The following is a 19,718-nucleotide window of genomic DNA, read 5'->3' on the forward strand; positions in this document are numbered from 1 at the left end:
ACCAGCAGGTAGACTTTAGCAAAACACATTTTTGGAACACAATGCCTCAAATCATGCATGCAGTGTCCGATTGCCATGAAAGGTCTAAGGTGAAGAACATATGCCAGCCTTTTTACATTGGCCTTTTATACAGTAGCACCACCAGGACGCCTGGCCTGGTGGAGACCTGTGCTCGGAAGAGCACTGCTTCTAGTTTATTCTGTATCCTGTATACATTTTCTCTACTGATTGGATCCAATTAGTATCCCAACCTGATAATGTTATCTCTGTTTACTAAACAGCTGGAGAGACTCCTGTTAATGAACAAACACTATAGGAATGGTTACTATTGGCATACAGTTATTTAACACCCCATTTAATGGTACATGTTGCCCCCCCAAAAAGCCCCAAAAGTCTGTCAGTTGAGGTACGTTGGGAGTGATTTTTGAATGTTGGTGTGTTATATGCAAATGGTCTTGTTGTAAATGTGATGGATTTAGAAACTGCCAAGCGAATGTATACAATTATGTATGTAAAAAGTGAGACGTGTCTTTTGATTACAGGGTGGCATGTATTTCAGCCGTATGCCATGGATGTCAAAACACTTAAGTGAATGTTAACACTTTGGGTTTGAAATGCTTATTCATGTATGGCTGCACAAAATAAACATATTGTTTGTCAGTAAAGGAAAACTCTTGCACGTGTACTCTGTCGGGGTCTGTTTACAGTTCCAAATTGTAAAAACTGAGCTAAATATGAATTCAAAAGTGAGTGTGTTATTTTACAATCTTGTGGGGACCAAACATTGAACTTTCTCTGGTCATGAGAAAAAGGGTTCAGAAGACATTACAACTATAATGAAAAGATTCAGGCTGGGATTAAGGTTAGGTATTTAGGGGTCACAGTGATAGCCTGGCATGGCCAGACTAATCACTAGCTATAATGACATCGCTTAGGTCAGGGACGTGCTGGGCATTGGGAAAAGCGGGACAACTCCCGAACGGCCAGTTCATTCCCGGCCGGCCCTGGCCGGCCATTAGGAAAAAAATTAAAAATAAAATGCGTAACCCTTCATTCTATTTTGGGGGCTGGGCGGCCAACAAAGTAAATCGTCACTGTCGGGCAGAAACCTTGTATCTCCAAGTTTCAAATTTGTAGATTTTTTCGCAAAGCAAAGCCCTGCTTTATCATACAAGGCTGTCGCACAAAAGTAGTGAAACAGCAGATCTACAAGCACACAACGCCTCGCGGTGCGAGGTGTTGTGTGCTTGTAGATCGGCTGTTTTAAATCAAATTTTTAAAATGATAAATACAAAACAAACGGTTTTGGACATTTCCACCCGACAACGACAAAATATAACTCATGTAATTGGCCCACTGGCTTGTCACTTTGTCACAAATCTTGGGTAGGGTTCATTTGAGGGCAAGAAATATTGATTTTGAGGTGTGGTTGGGCCAGCAAGTCAAGTGAAAATGCCATCTCTATTGAAGATGTGGTTTGCTGACCCCATAAAGATACTAATACAAAGCTGTGTGTGTGTGTGTGTGTGTGTGTGTGTGTGTGTGTGTGTGTGTGTGTGTGTGTGTGTGTGTGTGTGTGTGTGTGTGTGTGTGTGTGTGTGTGTGTGTGTGTTCGCGCGAAGACACCAATGTCAACAGGATTCCTGAACATTATGCATACAGCATCATTAACACTGACCTCGACCCCCACGGCCCCCAGGGGTCCTTGGGGGTTCAGGGGTACCCAAAACTAATGATAAATACTCTATGGGTCCCCCAGAGAGTAAATGGAACTAAATAGTCCTGTAAATGGGTCAATTTGGTTCCATTCACATTCTCAGAGTTAGATTAACACTGAGGAATTTAAAACAAAGATCGGGGTCCTTTCTGATTAAAAATAAATAAATGGTATCAAATAAGTTCCTGACCGAAGGCATATATATATATATATACATACATACATACATACATACATACATACATACATATATTATGTATGTATGTATGTATGTATGTATATATATATATATATATATATATATATATATATATATATATATATATATATATATAGGCTCTATATATATAATGATTTTAACAACACAAATCTTGTATGGGGGTCTCTCTCTGGCACAACATATTTTCCTCGGCCAAACAGACCTACATTTGGGGGTCCTTGACATGAAAAAGTTTGAGAAACAGATATGCCAAAGTGTGGGTCCTAATCCTAGCCTAGGTCCTTGAAGTTAAAAAGGTCTCGACTGACGACACACCCATAGAGCTATAACGACACACCCATCAACAATGCCCTAGGGCGTCGGTCCCAGAGCCCCTACCCAGCTCTGTCTGAGTTGGGACGGGGGGTATGCATGTATGTAGGCTATATGGGCTGTCCTGACTCCTGACTGCTCCGGGAAAAAAGTGTCCTGCTGGTTATCTCTCCTGGGTGTCCCGGGACGCACTGCGCATTTTAGCATTTTAATGAACTCCTCTGTGACGACCCTAATTTCTTCACATGAAAGGACACAGTCGTTTTGGACCTCGGAGCGAACGGACAATATCCTCCTGACCCAGCAGCGTCTATCGATCAATCGATAGTATATCGAAAGGCCATGTCTACCAATAAGTCGCGGACGGGATTCTACCGGCAGGAGGTGAACAGGACTGTCTGGGAGGTTCCGGAGAGGTACCGCGATCTGAAGCAGATTGGAACAGGAGCCTATGGGACAGTATGGTGAGTTCATGGAAAACTTAGCCTAACCTACTAGCTCTGGTCCATAGCAGCGTTGCCGTTTTAGAAGGAGTTCTCTTGGGACCTTGCGCTCACAGCCGCGGTAGCCAAGGCTGCTCAGCCTCTCGTCTGTAGTGAAAATAAAAAATACACTTTCGCCACTCACCAAAACAAAGACGGCTCGACAATGTTGAAAGACCTACTTTCCTTAGTGGGAACACTCGGAGCCCCTCACCTCAGTCCTAAAATACACTTTTTAGCCAGAAAAGAAGAAAAAAAATCACTGGAGGTTTTAGCAACCCCACAGCGCCCTCTACAGATCTTGTCAATAGAGAATTCCATTGACCAGATTTTGCCTTTCAGTGAAATATCTTCTTTTCTGGCAAAAAAAAAGTGTATTTTAGACGTGATATAGGGGGCTCAGAGTGTTCCCACTAAGGAAAGTGGGCTTTCAACTCCCCAAAGTCGTCTTTGTTTTGGTGAGCAGCGAAACTGTATTTGGAAATTTTCTACAGACGATCGAGGGTGCGCATACTGAGCAAGGGCAAGGGCTCATCGGTGACATAGCGTTAAGGAGAACTCCTATGGACCAGAGCTAAACCTAACCTTGAGCGCAACACGACAGTGCGTTGATTGTATGATAAAAAAAAAAAAAAAAAAAAAAAAAAAAAAAGACAGAAGATCCCACTATGACTGTCGCCTGTGTAGCCTGTATGTATGCATAGATATATAAAGACAACATTACCAGGTGGTGTTTTCATCTATAGTATTTACGTGTGCTTGTTTATTTATGCTGGAAAAATAGTCTCGTCATTCAGAAAATAGTTTTTTAGATATCAGATTATAGTTTCGTCACCATTCCAAAACGACAGACCTTGGTTGGCATTGTGATGTGTGGGAAGGGTAAACAAAGAACCCCCAGGTCTTCATTGTTGGGATTGTTTGGGAGCAGTCAAAAGACCCGGAGTTAAGTACACGGATCGGTTTTCTTTCACACATAGGCGGCCGGGTGGCTTTTCAATCATACACTGGTCCCAAACACCATGTCCATGGACCATCCATGTCAGAAACGTTTTAACAAAATAAATACATTAAATACAAATAATATTATCTGCTATTATTTCCATATAGGCCTACAGTAGCTTGTAAAAAAAATGCCATAACAGCAGTTGATTTACTTGACTGTAGGTATTTTTGGAAGCACTCAGAGTCTGATGATCACCTGCTGTACTCCTGCTCCAATACTGCTCCAATACTCCAATACTGCTCCAATACTGCAGCTGTTTGTTGGCAAACTTGACAAGACATAATATTTTTGCATGTTAATAATATTGTGTTTTTTACCAAATGGATTCCCACTTTCCCAGTTTGGTTAAACTGTGATGCAAACCTTGATAGAACTTTGTCTACAAAATGATCCTTTCTCATTGTTGGTTGCAGTTCAGCCCTGGACCGTCGGACGGGGATGCAGGTGGCCATCAAGAAGCTACACCGGCCGTTCCAATCCAAACTGTTTGCCAAAAGGGCCTACAGAGAGCTACGTCTCCTCAAACACATGAAACATGAAAACGTGAGAAGCTTTTGCATGTGTTGCCAGTGAAAAATGTTGCTTTTGGAGAATTCATTTGGGTTCAGAGGCTGACGTGATGAGAGTTGTTTGCATTTTTTCATTGGATCACTTGTGTCTCCTGTGCCACTGAACAGGTGATTGGTCTACTCGACGTATTCACCTCTGAGATATCGTTGGACCGATTTCATAACTTGTAAGTTTACTTTCCTATTCCCACACACATAATAATGCACAGTGAGTCACACACGTGTCGTGGGCGATGTATTTTCTACTCTTCTCTCCTCTGCTCCTCAGTTACCTGGCCATGCCATATATGGGTACAGACCTGGGAAAACTGATGAAGATGGAGAGATTATCAGAGGACAGGGTGCAGTTCCTTGTCTACCAGATGCTGAAAGGACTCAAGGTACAATCAGTGTTACCAGATGGGAAATGTTGAATTATCGTACCGGAGGCTCAGAATTATCGTATTTGACATGAAACTATCGTACACGGCCAAAAAAGAGAAATCACTCGTGTAAAAACGTAATTTCACCAAAAAATGCGTCTTTAGTGTAAGAAACGACCTCGTTTTAGACTCCTGCGTGACAAAAACGCATCAGATATGCTGTGTGGAGGCAGGCAACTTCTTGGAGCTTACACAAATAAAAGCCTGAAACTGGTCTGGAAAGATTTTAATGCCTCCAAGTACAGATCTAGGGTCAGATTGACTGATTTCCTGGCTTATTTTGAGAAGCCAAACCAGATCCCAGATCAGCAGCCAGGGAAAATAGTGAATTCACGCTCTTTTTGATGATACGCCGAAATTATCGTACATTTGGGCATTTTGGGAATTATTGATCGTACATCGTACAGGGGGTCAAATTATCGTACAAATACGATAATTATCGTACGTCTGGCAACACTGGGTACAATCAATCAGTGTTGCCAACTCTCGTGAGAGAAATAAGTCTTACCTCGGAAAAACAAGCCAAAACAAATAGCTCTATATATCATTATAATTACTATGTAGGTCAATAATAATGTATGTTTTGGTTATTTATTATAACATTATTACACACATACTTTGGCTTAATAAGTAGGGCTTAATAAGTAGAGAGTCCAGACCTATTCTATGATTCACAGTCCTCCCCAAACCTAGGAGGAATTATAGCATAATACATCAAAGAAATGTTGGCTTGTTACTTGTTAGATTTGCCAAAGAAGCCAACGGGTTTTTAACTGCTGGCAACCCACAATTCTGGAAAAAAGACAAGCCCAAAGTTGCCGTAAATAAGCAGACTTGGCAATACTCATAGCACAGCAGTGCCCCCTCTCACATCCACAGGTATGCGTAGCAGACTCCGGTCACTGACACTCCTTTGTAATGTAAGTGTAGGTGGATGTCATTTCTTCTTGCCTAACAAGTGGCTAACTGTCCTGTATACAAATGCAAATCATCTTTGCTGGAGTTCTCCCAGCTATCGGTTTCATTTTCAAACACCCAAAGTTTAAACCAGGACCCTTACCTCTCAAGTAGATCTACAAGCTCACTATGTGTCACATTATGATGCATAGATTGGCTATTTTGCCAGTTCAGAATTTTTACATTATTTTTTTTTGTTGCATGGTGTTGACTGGGAGACTATTATTTTAGTGCACACTTAAGCCGGTTTTCCATACCAGTTTTTATCCCGACACTACACGACACGACACGGCACCACACCGCATTTTCATATGTAGGTTTTCCTCTACAGTACACTACCCTCCTCCCCCCTGAGATAGCATGAACTGTAGCTGTCCTGTTACGGAGCAAAAACGCAACAAAGACACTAAACCTGAGTCCACAAAATAGACAAAAATAATCGCTGAAAACTTACAACAACTTACAACACTCTGTAGCCTATATCAGTATACTGCCAGAATCAAACACAAACACAGCAAAGATTCTTTTCCCCACTCTAGAGTGGATACTTTTTAGTACCCCGTTTTGTACCACTTTCACACCACTATCCTTGTAGTGGAACCCAACACAAGTGTGTGGTGGAGTGGAGGGTGGAGTGGAGTGGGGCCATGCATATGGAAAACCGGCTATAGTGACAGCAATTTGCACACAGCACAGATCTTAATCGTTCAAAACAAGTAGCTGGCCTAGTAGTTCGGGCACTTAGGCTCCAGTGTTGCCTGACAGCGCATCGCAGGTCCGAGTCCCTTTCCCAACGATCTTTGCTGCATGTCTCTCCCCATTTGTCTCTGCCTGTTTCCTGTCCATCTCCACTATACACTTTACCTGACTTTCGCCAGATGGTGGCAGCATTGCGTTGCATTGCTTTACCATCTGGGCTCGGTCCGCCAGCGTTGATAACACTCGTAAAGTCCCGGGCCGGACCAATCAGCGGCAGCTATGGGCAGGCTCTGAGCGGCTCTGAGCCAATAGAGTGACGTTGCCTGAGTGCATGACGTTGCCTGTCTGCAACGTCATGCAGACAGGCCAATATGAGTGGTTGGAGTTGACACTCCCAGACTGTGATAGAAACGGCCACATCCAATCACCTGCTACAGAAATTCAAAAAATGTCCCGCCCCTTACATAGAGTCTGGCCGAGAGATCCCAGATGTAAGGCAGAGCGTTACGCACTGCTGCAACTATCTGGCGAAAGTCAGGTTACTATACACTATGAATAAGGGAAGAAAAGCTTTGTAGTGAATGTTGAAAATCGGGACATTTTATAGTTTTGGAGAGTTTTATTGGAGCCCAGGAACCCCAGCTTGAATGGGTGTGTAGCGTTGTTCCGAGTTCGGACGTCCCATTAGTCCGACGATAGCCTACCTCAGTGTTTCTCAACCACTGTGCCTAGGGACCTTTGGTGTGCCCCTGAGAAGGGTCAAGTGTGCCCCTTGAAACTGCTTGAAAGCCAGTATTGTATTTATCATTTTAAAAATGAAACTAAACTAGTGAAAACAGCCGATCTACAAGCACACAACGCCTCGCGGTGCGAGGCGTTGTGTGCTTGTAGATCTGCTGTTTTCACTACTGTTGTGCGACAGCCTTGTATGATGAAGCAGGGCTTTACTTTACTTTTTAGAAAGGTACCGGTACAAATTTGAAACTTGGAGATACAAGGTTTCTTCCCGACAGTGACGATATTTACACCCCTGTATTATGTTGATGTGCCCATGGATTCTTGGGACATGAAAAGTGTGCCCATGCAGAAAAAAGGTTGAGAAACACTGGCCTACCTAATATTAACCCTAACCTCAGTAAAACTATGCCTAAACCTAACCTTAACTCGAACCCTAAGCTCAGTAAAACTATGCCTGAACCTGACCCTAACCCTAAATCGGACTAATGGGACGTCGGACTGTTGAGATTTTCCTAGCTTGAATCACGGCCAAACTGGGACGTCTAGTCACTGTAGAATAAATGCTATCGTTGATGTGTTTTCAGTACGTTTTGTTTAAAGTCTAACCATCCCTGCATCTCCTTTCAGTATATCCATTCGGCTGGGATCATCCACAGGGTAAGTGAACTTTGATCTTTGAGGCTATGAGCATTGGGGGTAGGGCGCTTGCTCTTTTTCACGCCCACTCCCATTCATCCTGTCTCCCACACCAGAAACTACTTCATGTCTGTGATTTAATTTGTGTGTGTGTGTGTGTGTGTGTGTGTGTGTGTGTGTGTGTGTGTGTGTGTGTGTGTGTGTGTGTGTGTGTGCGTGCGTGCGTGCGTGCGTGCGTGCGTGCGTGCGTGCGTGCGTGCGTGCGTGTGCATTGCATGCAGCTGATGTCTGTTTTACCCTGATGTCTGTTTTGTGTCCCTATTTTGGTCATGAACAATTTCCAAACCTTTCTAATTTTTTTACATTTCAGAAACTAGCCGATCTACAAGCTCACTCACAACACTATTTTCAAAAAGCAGAAGTATAAAACAGGGTATAAGTGGTTAATTACCTGGCATCATGTTTTTCATACATCTCTCTTCTCTACACTTTAACAGGATCTCAAACCTGGGAATTTGGCCGTGAACCCAGACTGCGAGTTGAAGGTATTCCGCTGCTGCACAGCACCCCCTACAGGCAGACTTTTGACTTTTCCTCCAATTGTTATGGTACAGGAGTGACTACTATGTCTCTGTGTCTTGTTTCAGATCCTTGACTTTGGCCTGGCACGGCAGGCGGACACAGAGATGACGGGATATGTGGTGACTCGCTGGTACAGAGCTCCCGAGGTTATCCTCAACTGGATGCACTACACACAGACAGGTCAGTGAGCCAACTCAAAAAATGCAAAGAATGTAGAAAATAGCAGATCTACATTCTCACAACATGTAACATTGTGAGGTTGAACATCCGCAATTTTCACGATCAAATACATACAGTGTTAAGTGGTTGGTTAACATTGAGAGTGTACAAATTGACCAAAATGGACCAGAGTTAAATAAACAGTGAGGATGTACTGTGTATTGTTCAGTATTCTAACAGATCATGTTTCTGCTGTCTTGCAGTGGATATCTGGTCTGTGGGCTGCATCATGGCTGAAATGCTGCTGGGAAAACCATTGTTCAAAGGAAACGATCGTATCCTTAAACATTCTTTCCACTTGTGCTAAAGCATTTATTATGTTATGTTTATTACATTGGGACACTGCACAATAATGCATCATACATATCGTCGTTGTCGGGTGGAAACCTTGTATGTACAAAACTGTTTGTTTTGTATTTATCATTTTACAAATTATTTAAACAAGTGAAAACAGCCGTTCTATAAGCACACAACGCCTCACACCGCAAGGCGTTGTGTGCTTGTTGTAGATCTGCTGTTTTCACTAGTTTTGTGCCACAGTCTTGTATGATGAAGCAGGGCTTTGCTTCGCGATTTTTTTTTTACAAATTTGAAACTTGGAGATACGAGGTTTCTGCCCGACAGTGACGATATAGGTAGCTACATCTGTAGTCCTGTTACGTCTTTAACAATAAAGGACATGTTTTGCAATAATAAGGACACATAAATGTTATTTAGCTTCCTCTCTTACTCTATTTCAAACATCAATACATACAGAACTCCACCAGACAACAGGGTACAGGGTTCCCACGGTCTTCGGGCATTGCGCATAGGAGTAAGCGACTCGTTAATGAGATGAATTATTGTTATATAGTCCTGGAAATTGGGTTAAATGTTCTGGAAAAGTTTTGGAAATGAATTGGTAAAAATGTGTGGGAACCCTGAGGGTAGTATGGAAGTGATTATTACAAATCTATATACAGAGCCAGGTATGACCCTTGACCCTTAGCTGATGCCAGATCTAGACCAACTGAAAGAGATCATGAAGATTACTGGAACCCCAGCAGCCGACTTTGTCATGAAGCTACACAGCCAAGACGTAAGTTACTACAGCGTTATGAATACATCTACATCATACATGGGCAACTGGCGGCCCCCACCTTCACTTAATGCGGCCCGCAGGTTAATACCGGAATACTGATATATTATTGATTTCAGCTGTTATAATTCCAAACATGACCTGCTTTAATTCCGTCAGTCAATATTAGTAGCTTAATGACTAGTTTAGTAGTATTAAAATGTATTTTTTTGAGTATATAACTAAATGCGTTTGAAATTAAATCAAAATGTTACATTTCAGGATTCCAATTAAGAAATAACAACAAATACTTCAGGATTCCAATTCAAAAGAAGCAAAAATAGCCGATCTACAAGCTCAAAACGCATCGCCGCGCGATGCGTTTTGAGCTTGTAGATCTGCTATTTTTGCTTCTTTTGAATGAGATACGTCTAGAATGACAAAGTAGGACTTAGCAATATGCAATGTGGCCCTCTGGAGTGAAGGTGGAAATATAGTGGCCCTCTCCATCATCAAAGTTGCCCATCCCTGATCTACATCCATATATCTGCAACTCATGTCATGTTTCACTGACGAGTTATTATGTATCCCACATCAGTTCTAGGCAAACCCCCCTGTGATTGGCCAGAAGTCGCTGTGATTGACAGATCTTGTTTTTGCAACTATGCCTAAACCTAACCTTAACCCTCTCCTAACCTCAGTAAAACTATGCCTAAACCTAACCCTAACCTCAGTAAAACTATGCCTGCCAGGGAGGCAGGCAAGACAGGTGAGGCGGGTCTATCCTATAACTTTGGCGGGATCCATAATCACGCTTCACTGACTTCCATTGCCACCTTTGTTTTCCGACAGGCCAAACACTACATCAGAAGTCTACCCAAAGTGCCAAAAAAGGATCTGCACACCATTTTCACCAAAGCAAGCTCGAATGGTACGCTGAGATGCATACCATAAACCAGCCATTCCCAACCTGTGGGCTTGGGCCCCCAAATAATTGGCAAAACGTTAAGATTTTAATAATGTAACATTAATATCATAGTGACAAAACATTGCATGGTATTTTTTCTTTCCAACTTTTCATTGATATAGGAACATGTTAGTTCCATTGATCCGAGCTAGAACTCAATTGATTCATTGATCATTAAAATAAACATGCTCTGCCCCAACCATTTGACCACCTAACTGGTCAGATGGGTGGGTGGATTTTCAAGTGGGCCCTGATCAAGAAAAGGTTGGGAACCGCTATCGTGTACTACTCCTGCTTTGTTCGAACCGATCATCTTTTTGCTATGCTGAAGAACGTGTTGCTGTGCGTTACAGCGGTGAGCGTGCTGGAACACATGCTGCTCCTGGACCCTGAGCAGCGGGTGAGCGCGTCCGACGCCCTGACCATGCCGTTTTTCGGCGAGTTCAGAGAGCCGGAGGAAGAGACCGAGGCCCAGCCGTACGACCACTCCATGGACAACACAGACCTGCCCCTGGACCAGTGGAAACGTAAGAGACGGCGAGGGAGGAGGGAGGGAGGGAGGGGAGAAGAATGTGTGAAGAAGGAAGACGATTAGGGAGGATAGAATGTGGAAACAGAAAGGAGACGAGGTTTATGTGAAAATAGAGGAATAAAGCGTACAGCATGGACAGGCACCTAGGCTCCAAAGTAGCCTGACAGCACGTTGCGGGTTCGAGTCCCGATTTTTCTGCATGTCACTCCCCCATTTCCTGTCAAACTACTATCCTATCATTAAAGGTATAAAAGCCCCAAACTAAATCTTCCGTTTTTATAGAGCTAAATTGACACTGACGATTATGCTGTGTACATTGTTGTGTATGAGTTGAAAACAGACAAAATAAGTAGGACCAATGATGATGGATAATTAATTACAGTATGTGTTTGTGTTCCGGCAGGTCACACTTTCACAGAGATTCTGACCTTCAGGCCGTCCAGGGATTCCAAAGAGACACCACTTTAACGGCGCGCACACGTACAGACACACACGCACATACACACACGCACAGACACGCACGCACGCACACACACACGCACACACACACACACACACACACACACACACACACACACACACACACACACGCACACAGCATATACATCTGCACAGAGACATGCCTATACCAAAATGCTGATATCCCCCTCCTTCCCTTAGTTTGTACAATTTCCTTCTCAATAAATGTAAAGTAATTGTTCAATTGTCATGAGGCTCAGCTGTTATTATTTGTCATGGTATATGCATTTTGTACATATGTCTCTGTCTGTGTGCAGTAGTTGGATTTAAGTGGTAGCAAATGGTCAACATGTTTGGGAAATTATTCAAAGTTCAAACTTTAATACATAGACCGCCACAAACTATATTATATAATGCAAACAACATTAAATGCCGGTAATGTCCCCTCCTGATATGTGTGGGAGCAGTACCACTTCTGTTTGACTTTCAATAATTAATTCTGATACGATTATACTTCCTATAAAGGGTGTGGTAAATACAGTATTACACAGCACAGAGGTGAATAGAAGTAGGTTGGACATGGAAACAGGGCAGATACATACAGTATGTATCATATTATTAAGCCAGTGGTCAAATTGTAGTCTTTATTTGACCCTTTAAGTAGTGGTTTGACAGACTAAAACCACAACATATTAACAGTCACTAAGAACACTGTCTTCAATAGAATGCATGTGAGGGTATTAATGTATTGTCCTGTCCTGTTCCCTTTGATAAGAGCTGTTTGCCCGTGTATGTTGACTGAATAGCATACTGAGCCACCTTGCTCTCCATTTCCTTGTGCCCGTGCACACCTCATGCGATCCCTGTACGCAACAATGGACGATACATGTACCTCAAACGACAGCGGAGGATATTCACGCCTCAAGTGGCTTCTATTGCTTGTGTACCTGACAGGTAATACAAACCAAACAAACATAAAAGAAAAGTAATATGCTGTTTATTTTTTTGGGGAAAAAAATGAAAAATGTGGACAGTTTTTGACCAGGAAAACAGACCCTGAACATGGTGTATTTGAGAACTCATTGTGTTGACTTTTAATGGTCGCTGAGTGTTCCGTATAGTTTTATATTATCACAAATATAATAGGAAGCATTTAAGTTAGGAAACACCCTGGCATCAGTCAGGCTGAGCTGGGTTAGTTATCTACTATATCTACTTTTAATACTTTACTATTCTCAATCTCAACCTTAAGAGGTGGCTTAAAGCAAGTCAAACTTAGAATCATGGGTAACACACTGCTCCATCTGTCACTGTTGTCACTTAAAACTTGCTGTATTTGTGTCCTTTCCCCTAAATGTTCTTACAGCACTGTTTTGTACTGTAGTATGTATTGAATGTATTGTATGTTTTGTATGGATAGCCTTTTACCACTTTTGTACAGCCTGCCCAGGGAATACAGATGAAAATTAGCCTATGGCTAAATCTGGCTCATTTACATAGAGGCGAAAACTGACATGTCGATTAATGAGCACTGTCCCTGTCAAATAAATAAATAAAATAAGTTTTAAAATGAATATTTTAGTAGAAGCAAAACTGAACAACAAGAAAACAGGTGGAGTGTGTGTGTGGCCGTGTCTGTGTGTGTTGGGGTGAGGGCATAATATTACGATTCAGTCTATTGCAACATTGAATGAACTGCTGAACTTCAAATACTTAAGTTAAATGTGAGATTCAATACGTAGGCCTTTCACTTTATGGAGGCATTGTGTTCTTTTTTTAATCTGACCATGTAGGTCTACAGGTGGGAACCGTTCTCACCACAGAGGAACAAGACGGAGAACCCGACAATGATGAAGATGAAAGTGATAAGGGTGATTTGTTCAGTACATCCTAATGAATTTAACCACATTAAAGCTGATGTCCCTATATTTTGGGCAAACTTCAAAAAAAAAAAAAACGTTAACATTTTCTTTCAAAAATAGCAGCTCACAACATGTCGCGATGTATTGTGAGCTTGTAGATAGATTATTTTAACTATTTGCTGTATTACAAAGTAGACTATAGGACACAAGTGGTTAACTAGCTACATTGAAAGTTATTTTTTTTAGTAGCCTATGTGTGGTATTATTCTGTTTCTCTAATTGCTGTTTTGGAGAATCTCCTATTATCAGATATCAATACAATGGCCATTGCGGTGCAATCCTATTTTATCTGTAAACCCCCAAAAAGTGAATGCATTTCCTTAATATGAAGTGTTTTTTAGGTGGACCAGAACTCAGCATCGTGGGTCCTGAATATGTGACTGTGGGTGTGCCAAGCAGCTATGAGTGTGTAGCAAGATGTCCTTCCTCCTCCTGTACCTATTCTATGGCTGTGGATGGCCAGAGGGCTCAAGGTCAAGGCAACGTGCTGGCCTTTACACTGCTCAAGTGGGCAGAGACTCTCACCATGACATGCACAGCCAAGGACGAGCACACAGGGTTGACTGACATGGTAACAAAGAAATTGCAGGTGCTGGGTAGGTGGCTGATGGATGAGTTTCCTGCTATTAAATTAGTTATTTATAGACTTATGTAGGATTATTCCAGAGCACTTTGTAATTTGACAGTCATGTAAAAACAGGCAGCAACTAAATCCTGAATTAGTTACGTGCCACTGAAAAACACAGATTTACAAGCTCAATTTTGCAACCAGGAGAGAAAACTCAACAACGATCGTTAATCAGTGTTCCAGTTCCAATTCTGCTCATTTCTTTTTTGTTTCATCTCCTCAAATGTAATTTGTTTATCCTGTGTACTGTATGAGTTCTCCTCTCTTCTGATTGGATAAAATTGGTATGCAAACTGAAAATCTACTTTACTAAAGAGCTGGGGAGACTTGGAATATAGAAACATGATGTAACGAACCAAATGGACCCTGACGTGTCCATTTGTTTCCATTTTGTACACTCTCAGAGTTAAATTAACATTGATTTTACAATATAAATTGGGGTCCCAGAGAAATGAATGGGGGTCCGTAGCCTAATGCAAGTCAAACTGGGGGTCATTTGAAATTAAAATGGTTGAGAATCACTGCTAGAGCCGTAAAAATCTTCCCTTTATGGGGGTCCCTGGCATATCTTTTCAAATGGGGGTCCACAGGCTAATAAGTGATCGATTTGGGGGGTCCTTGCATCAAAAAAGGTTTGAGAACCACTGACCTAGTGTGTTCCAAACACATGTTTATTGGTTTGTTGACTCATCTCCTACAGTGAGAACTTCATTAAATGAGTTGTGCTTGATTTGGAACACAATCATGTCTTTCTCCTACAGCTGGACCAGCTAACCTGACCATTTCAGGCGCTGACACGATGACTCCAGCGGTGAGCCACAGCTACAGCTGTGGAGCCTACTGTCGGCCCTCCTGTAACTACTCCTGGCACGTTGATAAGGGCCCGTGGCTGGGGGGAATGGGGAACGTTATCACTGTTGTTCCTCAGGAGGCAGAAACCTCCAAAACCATCATCTGCAAAGCCACCAACAGCATGTCCGGGCTGTTTGTCACCTCAGTCAGAAAAGTAAACGTGACATGTAAGTCATGGAGGGTTTTTAAAGACATTGTGCCGTGATCCCCCTTACAAACATAATCATTGGGTATTATGATTATGCTTGGAGGAAGAGCTTTTCAAAAAAGTGTACAGAAAGTGTATGTGGCCACACCCACCTGTTCTTTAAGTATGCCTGGTTGTCTGGTGGGTGGTAACCCAGCTGAAATTAGCCAACACCCACAGTGTTGTTGAATGGTAAAAAGGGGAGGGGATGATATTGTGATGTCATTATATCAGTGTATTCCAATTGGGGCCTTTTGACTCAGAGGCTTTCAGCTTTCAGGAGGTAACCAAAAATACACAGGGAAGACATATTTGCATATTATAACCACACCTGGGGGTCTATTTTAACTAGTAATGTAACTATATAGACACATAAAAACAGAAAAAGGACAAAACTATGGCACCACCTCTTTAAAGATTTTATTGCATTTTATTTTTGTTACAATTTATTGTCCACATAAACAATTCCCTCATGAGTTCTGACATTTCTTTTCAGCGGGTCCATCAAGTGTCCATATCAAAGGCCCAGACTCGGTGAACATTTCAAGGAAATCCACATTTATTTGTGTTGCTGAATGTCGTCCCTCTTGTCGTTATGCCTGGTTGGTGGACGGTCAAACGCTGAGGGGCAGCCAGATAGAAATAATGGTGGAGCATCGCATGAAGTCATTTACTCTCAGCTGTGAAGCCCAGAACACCGTCTCAAAGAAAACTGCAAAGATCACAAAAGATATCTTTGTGGGAGGTATTTAGATGAAACGGTCTTAATTCCTTTACAAAAATGTTGAAGTGCTGTTTATTCGTATCAGTCTAAGTCATTCTGTAATATTATTGTTTCAGAGAAGGGAACGGCGGTTCGTTCTCAACAAACCACAGCTGTGCTCCTGTGTGCCCTCATTCTGTGTGCCCTCATCACTGTAATGTCCCCTTAATCCACACGGAGGCATGAGTGAACAGTGAGGTGAGCTATAGTTGTTCTATTGGGCAGAGAAGATGATTCTCCCTTATGATGCTGTCATAAGGACTTTCTGGTATATCAATATTGGGTACATTTATTTGTTATTAATCCTTCATTATAAATGGCCCATAAATAGATTGTGTCATCTACAGGACATAATCATACATTTTCACTAGTTCATAGGCTAAGTGAGACTGTTAGCACACATATAAGCGTGTGTATATTGTTCTATTGCTTGAGAAATGTCCATAAGGTTCCTTCATCCAATTAAATTAACTATCTGTCTTGTTTTACTTTTTCAGGTAAAGCACAAGAGTGGAATTTGAAACCAACTAGAAAAAACAATTGACTCAAATAGTATGTTTTGTCTCTCCTGATCACCATGAGTTTGTAAAATAATTGATCTTTGTTGCATCTTTGCCACTTTTACTTTCCAATTTAAGGAAAGGGGTATCTGTTGTGTGTTTGAGTGATTGGATGAATTGGTACATGTTTGCTGTACTCCAGCTTCGGCCCTTAGAACTGACAGTTAAGGACCCACCCAGCCTTCATATCAGTGTGACACAATTAATGTGGTAATACTTCTTGGGGAGCAATCAATCACAGTGTGTGTGGTTTGTGTTTTTAATCTATAACCAATTATAAGCCCGGTCTAGCTGTCAGATATGCTTAAATCATTTCTGCTCGGAAAATGTGATTTTAACTGCGTTCTCTTCATTACTCTACAATACAAGGGACACCTCTATAATGTATGCACCATCACTGCATTTGAAACTCATTGTGGTCTGTTGTAAAAGTTTCCAATGTGATTGAATAAATTATTATATATATTGAATGACTCATTATTGTATATTTTAGAGGGAATATGTCACATGACACAAACCTAATCAATCAAACATAATTAGCACGAGGGACAATACAACAGTGTTTGCCAAATACGTCCCTTGAGGTGAATTAAAAACCAACAAAACAATATCAAAGCCATATCAGATATTTGTCTCCATCAGTTGTGTTCTGTCGGGGCTGCAATGATAAAACAGTGCACGCAAGCTTGTGTCTGAAACCACAAACAGATATGAAATTGAAAAGAAGCACAGTATTGTCAGATCTGTCTTTGAATAGACTTTGTGGGAACAAAAGAAACACCATACGGTACAATAATACCTAAGCTGGCGCCAAGCACATTAGCACACCCTTAATACAGTACAAGGAAAACATACCGATAACTAACATTGTGGTCAAACAGTTGTATCCACCTTGCCAGTAATGTTGGGCAATGCTGTTATCTGTGGTTTGAATGATCATGATAAGAATGGATAAGGTCATTTTCCTAAGGCCTATAAGAGCCAAGCAGAGCTGCTCACAGTGCAGATGTTTGACACCGGGTTGCTGTCTTGTTGGTTGGTCGGTTGTCTGCAGCACCATGGGTTACCATCATTCATTCACTCTGCTTCTCACCTGCCTGGCAGGTAATACATGGTTTCCATTGGAATACAGTATTGTAGCTGTTGTTGTTGTATTTCATGTTCCTAGTTCTTCTAGCTTGCCAGGCTTGATGATCATTCAGAAAATGGATGTTGATCCATTCTTTCTCTCTTTTCTTTCTTACTAAAGGAATTTTCGCCAGTGAGAGAGAGCAAAGTGGAACCATGGTGGGAAAACCATGTAAGATAAAATCCAGTTTTTAAACAGTATTACATTTTTTTTTTCATTTTAAATGATATGTAATAATAGGAAATCCATATATTATTAGTATAACAATTATTTTATGCCAGTCTTTTATGCAACATGTATGTTCACATTTTATCACATCAAGGCTACAATGGTTTCTGGGTTAGGTTAGTGTGTTGTCCATGCCTGAGAATAATTCAGTTTAAACTGTCAAAAGAACTAAAAAAAAATATGTACAAAGAATGACAGCATTTATTGGCAAACTTCCTAAACTACCCTAATTTAATTGTGAATGAATTGATCAGCTATTCTATTTTCTGCCCGTGTGTCCGCAGCTGGGCCTACCTCAGTGGAGATCCAAGGGAGGGACATACTGACTGTGGGAGTCTCATATGGGTTTTGGTGCACAGCCAAGTGCTTCCCTGGCTGCACGTTCACCTGGATCAGGGACAATGTGACCTCCCATGGACCAGAACTGAACCTGTACTTCAGCGTTCGCGTGGCCTCACCAGTCCTGACCTGCATTGCGGTGAACCCTACTACAAAAAGATCAGTGACTGTCCATAAGACTCTGGAGCTGACAGGTAGTGTTGCACTCTAGCGCTCTGCTTCCCAAACAGTGGGCCGGGACCCTTCTTTGGGTCGCGGACCAATTGTTATGGGTTGTGAGTAAAAACCTTTTTTTCCTGTTTTCTATATAAAAAAATAAAAATAGGCCTATTGATGATTGATGATTTCAAATTAAAAAGTTTAAACAAAAAAATCAACAACCTTTCATCAATTAAAAGCAACTACATTTTACAAAAGTATTTAATAAATAAAATGAAAAACATCTCATCATTGCCATGAATAAATAATCTACAAGCTCATAATGCTGCGATGCGTTGTGAGATTGTAGATCTCTTTTGGGTCATGAGTTAAAAAGTTTGGGAACCACTGCTCTATCCCACCGTCATTCAGAAATATCAGAACCTTTTAAGTTGGCAAAAAGGAAAAAAAAAGAAAAAAACTAAAAACATTTCCTGAACTTTGCAGCTGGGCCATCCAACATAAAGATCACCGGTCCAACTTGGCTGACCGCTGGAGTTGCTTCAAATTTTACCTGCTCTGCTGACTGCTACCCCTCCTGTAACTATACATTGATTGTTGAGTGGATCACTGAGCACCCATATCATAAAGAGATTGTGAGAACCTCGCAAGGAAACACAATTTCAGTCAAACCACATCAAGGGCTTGATCATGAAACACTGGTCTGTGAAGCTCACAACAGTGCATCAGACATGTACATTTCCACCCGCCTACAACTACCAGTGGCAAGTAAGTGAGAGACAACAAAACAATTAATGATTTCAACAAAGTCAAAGAGATGTTTGGTGTAGAATGATTTTTTTGTTCCTCAAAATAAATACAATGTAATCATGTCATTGTCAACTTAGAATACAGTCAGACTGATTATGTTTAAATCTTGAACAAAAAGAGATTTCAAAGAAGTGCTGCTTTAGCTCCCAAACTGTGTGGACTGCAGACTTGCACAGAAAAGAATTCCAAGGCACTCTGTCTTTGAAGAAGAAATTAAGGATTTCTGCTTTAGCAAGCCAACAAATTATGACCATAGCATATCGACCTAAAAGGTCTTCATCAGGGTCTCTCTCTCTATGTTGAAATCTTGTTGCAGGAGTACACGATATTTACATCTATGGCCCACGCTCAGTGAAGTTGGGAGAGACCTACCAGTTCACATGCCTCGTGGATTGTTTTCCGTCCTGTAACTACACATGGACATTGGGTAAACACATTTTTCATGGCGACAAGATCCAGGCACCCATATTCAACAAGGGGGTGATTAAGGTTGTGGAGAGCAAGCTACAGGTCAGGATCAGTGACTACAGCCACACTAAACCTTTGATCTGTGAGGCCCAGAACACT

The 19,718-nt window shown here is 41.6% G+C and overlaps 1 protein-coding gene across 1 annotated transcript; it reads left to right on the forward strand.

Moving 5' to 3' along the window:
- Positions 1-2,591: 2,591 nt before the first annotated feature.
- Positions 2,592-11,583, forward strand: LOC308309147 (mitogen-activated protein kinase 12-like; the record flags this gene model as incomplete). The annotated part of the gene is made up of 12 exons (XM_080754623.1): positions 2,592-2,713; positions 4,151-4,280; positions 4,415-4,473; positions 4,575-4,686; positions 7,750-7,779; positions 8,256-8,303; positions 8,406-8,520; positions 8,763-8,834; positions 9,558-9,637; positions 10,469-10,547; positions 10,937-11,110; positions 11,519-11,583. The coding sequence occupies 12 exons, from the start codon at positions 2,592-2,594 to the stop codon at positions 11,581-11,583; spliced, it is 1,086 nt and encodes a 361-aa protein (XP_080610749.1).
- Between the last annotated feature and the right edge of the window lie 8,135 nt (positions 11,584-19,718).

The sequence above is a fragment of the Nannobrachium achirus genome, assembly GCF_963921795.1.
Source record: "Nannobrachium achirus genome assembly, chromosome: 23".
Classification (NCBI taxonomy): Eukaryota; Metazoa; Chordata; class Actinopteri; order Myctophiformes; family Myctophidae; genus Nannobrachium; species Nannobrachium achirus.